The following is a 5229-nucleotide window of genomic DNA, read 5'->3' as shown; positions in this document are numbered from 1 at the left end:
TGTCTCTTATACACATCTATGTGTATAAGAGACAGGGGCCCTCCAGTCATTCAGGAGACTGGCAGAGACCAGCGGGTGTCAAAGTGGAGGGAGCAGGGAGGCAGAGGAGCTGCGCGTCCCAGCGGGGACCAGAGAGGCCGTCTCTCCTCCACCGCAGCCCAGGACCCATCTCTGTCCCCCACCCTGAGTGTCCCCAGCCAGATCCGCGCCCCTCCCCCCCTTTGAGCACTGTGACCTTCCGGGGGAGGGGCGTCCAAGTGCACATGGACCTCAGAGGGTTTTGTTTTTCTCTTCTTGGTGTTCGACATGCAGCCAGTCTCACCCAGACCCTCATGACCTCTGACCTGTGCCCCCTCCCTGGGCCCCTGGAACACCCATCCTGTCCCTGTCCACTCACCTTGGTGGAGGGGCCCATGGGATGGGCCTCAGGCCACCAGGCAATAACCATGGGGCCTGTAGGGGCACCCCTGCCAGCCCCAGTAGCACCCCGGGACCAGCAGACAGCCGCAGCACCACCCCTGGGACTGTCCAGCCAGGACTGCCCAAGGGGCAGGTGGACCCTGGGGCCTGGAGTGCGAAGGTTTCCCTGGACACTGTGCCCTGGGGATGTGCCCTTCCTTTGAGGCACAGATGCTGGTGTGGTGGTGCTGGGCCCTGGGCACTGAGCACAGGGTGCCGGGGCCCGGCCAGGAGCACGTCCGCTAAGGCCCCGTCCAGAGGAGGCGATGGCACTCCACACCAGCAGGACTGGAGGGGGCTCCAGGTGGAATGCTGCCCTGTCCCCTCCTCCATCCACTGTGCCCAGTGACAGAGCCCCAGGAAGTGTTGCCCAAGTCTGGTGTACCTGCAGCCTCAAGGTTCGGGGTGTCTTTGTGAGACAGTCTGGCCAACTCCACTCACGTGACCCCCCTGGGGCTGTGTCCTTCACGAAGGACACTATGGAAGGGTGCATGGGTGGTTGTGCCTGTGCGTCTGTCATTCAGACGGCGTGTCTGCAGCCGGCATGAAGGAAAGGTGTAGTGCGTGTGGCGTGGTCGGTGCCCGTGTGTGGGGCTGGCTGAGGGGTGTCTGCGTGAATCGTGCTGCCTGTATGGGCACAGTTGTCTTGGGAGTGCACGACGTGGTCTATCTGTGAACCTGTGTATTCTGACTCTCTGAGGGTCACTGTGTCCACTCTAGTCTGTGGCAAGTTGACTTGTGGCTGCAGGACAAACTGGACCCCAGCTGGCGCTGCGCAGCAAGCCAACGCTAGTGCAGCCACCTGGAGCTCAACACGCCACCACCTCACAGTTCCCGGGGTCAGCCCCGGGTGGGGGGAGCCAGATCCCACTCAGGGCCCCACAAGGCCGCGCTCCCAGTGTTGGCTGGGCTGGGGTCATCTGCAGGCCCCGTGGGGGATGTGCAGCATTCCGTGCTGAGGGGCTTGAGATGTGGCAGCTAAGCGTGCGAGGGAGAGAGTGGTCGCCCAAGGCGGACGCACCGCGGGTTGGGGTGGGAGACTGTGTGTGCATGTGCGGGACGGGAGGGGGTCGCATGTGGCTGTGCGGCCCCAGCAGGGGCGCAGGATGCAGCGAGGCCTCTCTGTGGCTGACGGTGTTGAGCTCATTGCTTTCCTCTGTGTTCCTGTGGCTCCTGAGTGGTTCCTGGCACACTTGGAGAGGTGTGAGTGTGTGTACCTGGGCGTGCGAGGCTGCGGGTGTGACAGGGCTCCCCTGCCCCCAGTCAGTGGTATTGTCTGAGCATAGCTGAGCTCTGACCCTTCAGCTGGCCCAGGGCCCCCAGCAGCTGGTGTCACCATGGCCCCTGGCTGGACAGGGGTCTCAGCCCTTTCTCAGGGACATGCCCTGATAGCACAATCTCCCTGGGGCCTGCCCGCCTGTCCCCAGGCCTCTCCGGCCCTGGGCCCTGCCCCCCCTGGGGAGAGGGACTCTGCAATAGGAGGGGCCGAGCCACCCTGACTGCCGCCCGCCCTGCCCGGGCATCCTGGTGCTGGGGACCTGCCAGGCCATGCTCGCTGTGACCCTGCCCCTCCCCCCGCATGTGGGAACCCTGCCCCCTGGGGGGTCTGTGTAGCACTCGCTCATATAGACATAGTCTTCCTGCAATAAAGAAGTGGATCCTGTGTTCTCCCGCGGCTCCTGCGCCTTCTTCCAGGTGGGAGTGTTGGGGGGGAGGTGATGCGTGGGGGGCCATGGGGCATGGAGGAGGAGGGCTTTGCGGGGGTGGGCAGGTGGGCCGGTGAGCAGCTGACCAGCAGGAGCCTGGAGCAGGGCTGTGACTGGACACTGCTCCATGCTAGCCTCGCGTGACTCCTCCCAGGGCCTCAGTTTCCCCCTTCACTCTGCATCATTAGCCTGGGGCCCCCAGGCTTTCTGTGACCTTGGATGATTTCCCTGCAGGGCACATGGTGGAAAGGGGCAGGTTCACGGTGGGCATGGAGGGCACCCGGCAGGGCTCCCTCCTGTCCCCAGCCCTCAGGCCCCACCCAGACCAGAGGGTCTTGTTCAGGGACAGAACAAGAGAGAACAGGAGAGCTGTGCTCCTCCGTCCCTTCATCCAGTAGGTGACAGGCACCACTGTGCCCTGGCCCTGCCCTAGACACAAACCCCGGGGTCCCTGCCCTCTCAGAGCTCCTCACCTCTGGGGGAGAGGGCCCCCACAGAGAACTGGCTGGGTCATTCAAGATGTGGGCTGCACACGACAAAGACGTACTGCTCTGCAAGACTGCCGTGGGCGTGAGTGTCCGGGCTGGACTGGGAAGGCCCGGTGGCAGCGGCTCAGCAGGGCTGGAGCATCAGGTGGGGGGCAGCACATGCAAAGGCCCTAGGGCAGGAGCCTCTGAGGCCACAGTGCCCGGAGAAGAGGAAGGGGAGGGTGGTTGCCAGGGAAGCCAGAGAGGTCATGCAGGGCTGGGGACCGAGAGTCAGGGTGTCATGCAGAGGACACTGGGCCATCAGATGACATTTGGTGTTTCCTGAGGGGCCTCACAATGGCCACGAGCTCACTGCAGTCCGTTGGGGACAGCAGGAAAGCAATGAGGTTCTACCCCTTAATTCTTAGTGTGTGGTGCTGGGAGTGGAGCCTGGGCCTCGCCAAGCTGAGCACCGCTCCACACCGGGCCCCAGGCCCAGCCAGGGCCCCACTTAGAAGTGAGGAACTCGCAGGTCCTCATCTCCCCATCTGCACCACGCGACTTTGTGGCTGAAGTCCAGCTTTCCGGGTCCCCGGGGACAGGGAAGGTGGGTGGGGGCACAGCTGTAGGGTCAGAACTGGGGAGCCCAGCTGCACCTGGGGCAGGAGGGGTCATTTTTGAGAGTACCCAGCGCCAGTGTGCAGCAGGGCTCCTGGCCCGGGTCACCCCTTGGTTTGTTGAGCACATCCCGTCCCTGCTGGGGCCAGGCATCTGGTGTATTCTCAAAGGCCAGGAAGAGCCAGCTGGACAGGGTTAGGGGAGTCGGCAAAGCCCTCGCTTTGAGCACAGAGTTTAAGGGGTCTCAGCCCACAACCCCCTATCATCAAGATAGATAAGCGTTTAAGGGCTGGGGATGGGGCTCAAGTGGAGCACACTCACCTGGCATGTGGGAGGCACTGGGTTCGATTTTCAGCTCCGCATAAAAATAAAATAAAGATACTGTGAAAACCTAAAACTAAACAATAAATATTTTAAAAAAGATAAATGTTTAATATACTTGATATAATTGTACATCAAATATAAACTTGTTGGTAATATAATTAATGTGCACTAGTGCAATTATTATTATTATTATTAGTAGTAGTAGTAGTAGTAGTAGTATAGGGGATTGAACCCAGGGGCACTTAACCACCGCACCACACCCCCGGCCCATTTTGTATTTTATTTAGAGACAGGGTCTCACTGAGTTGCTTAGGGTCTCACTAAGTTGCTGAGGCTGGCTTTGAATTCACAATCCTCCTGCCTCAGCCTCCTAAGCCGCTGGGATTACAGGCATGCACCACGATGCCCAGCACAATCTTTTGACCTTTTAATTTAAGATCAGGTACAAAGAAACCACACAGGAGGATTCTCCTTCCCCTTACTGCGTCCTGCAGCCACAGCACAGTCTCTCTGCCAGGAACCTACAGCGCTCAGACCTGGAGTATGCCATTGTGCGTAGCCCTCTGCCCCCTCCTTGCACACACAGCTTCCTGGCGCCGGCGCTGTCAAGACACTCAAGTGTACAGTCCCGCACACTCCTCCCCCTTCCACAGCCATGCCCACGAATGCAGCATTCTTATTTTAAAAATAAAAATTAATCTTTAAAAATTGATATGAATGCAAAAACCTGCATTAAATAAAATATTAACATTTTAAATGAAGACAGGATCCAATATTGCCATGTGAGCCTCAGGCAAGAGAAAAAATTTGTGTGATCTCTGTATTTCTTCTCTCTACATTATATATATATATATAGACAGATAGATAGATCTATATATATCACCCATCTTTACATATCTTTATGCATTTTTAATAGTTTTTTTTTCCAGAAGCAAGTTTCGAAAGTATGACTAATGAATTTGCTTCCATTAAAGCAGGAGAGTATAATTAAAATATATTGGGCATAAATATTTAAACTTAAAGATATTGTGAGTTTTTAACACAATGTCTTTTCAGTTCTTCAGTGTTTTTCAACTACTTAAAAGGCTTGGAAAAAAAAATTAACATTCTGGGAGGAAATCTGGAAGCTTCTAAAAAAACTAAACCTGCAACTACCATATGAGCCGGACAGCTGTCCCAGAGAAAGGATGCTGTGTGTTCATACATAAGATACGTATTTTGGGCAATTTTATTTGGAAAAGTCCAAATCTGGAAGGCCCACTGAAGGTGTTCGGAGGATGGGGTTAAACTAACGGGCCCCAGTACCACGCGACACTTGCAATCCAACGCTGCAAGCCAGCGCCGCAGCTCAGTGGTAGAGCGCATGCGCCAGGCCCTGGGCTCCATCCCCAGCGCCAAAAACAAAGAACGAAATGTTAATGCACGCAACAGCCTAGAGGAGCCTCCAGACCGTTGTGCCAAGTGAAAAAAGAGCCAGTCCCCAAAGGTCACACTTTGTGTAATTCCATCCAGGAATGGTAAAAATCTCAGGCCAGAGAAGGGGGCAGGGGCAGCAGGAGGGCGTGGCCTGGGAGGCTCCCTGGGAGCGTGACCTGACAGGTTGGGGGCGTGGCCGGGGAGGGGCGAGGGGGGCGAGACCTGACAGGTTGGAGGGG

General features: G+C 57.1%; 1 protein-coding gene across 1 annotated transcript in view; it reads left to right on the top strand.

The window, feature by feature from the left end:
* Positions 1-1252, top strand: part of Diras1 (DIRAS family GTPase 1) — a 17939-nt gene extending 16687 nt beyond the window's left edge. The window contains exon 3 of the mRNA XM_048810773.1: positions 1180-1252. Coding sequence (XP_048666730.1) covers positions 1180-1252 — 73 coding nt within the window. The remainder of the gene's footprint in view (positions 1-1179) is intronic.
* The last annotated feature ends 3977 nt before the right edge of the window (positions 1253-5229 follow it).

Source organism: Marmota marmota, unplaced genomic scaffold, assembly GCF_001458135.2.
Source record: "Marmota marmota marmota unplaced genomic scaffold, marMar, whole genome shotgun sequence".
Classification (NCBI taxonomy): Eukaryota; Metazoa; Chordata; class Mammalia; order Rodentia; family Sciuridae; genus Marmota; species Marmota marmota.
Note: the sequence above shows the minus strand (reverse complement) of the source record. Positions and strands in the feature narration are given on the sequence as shown.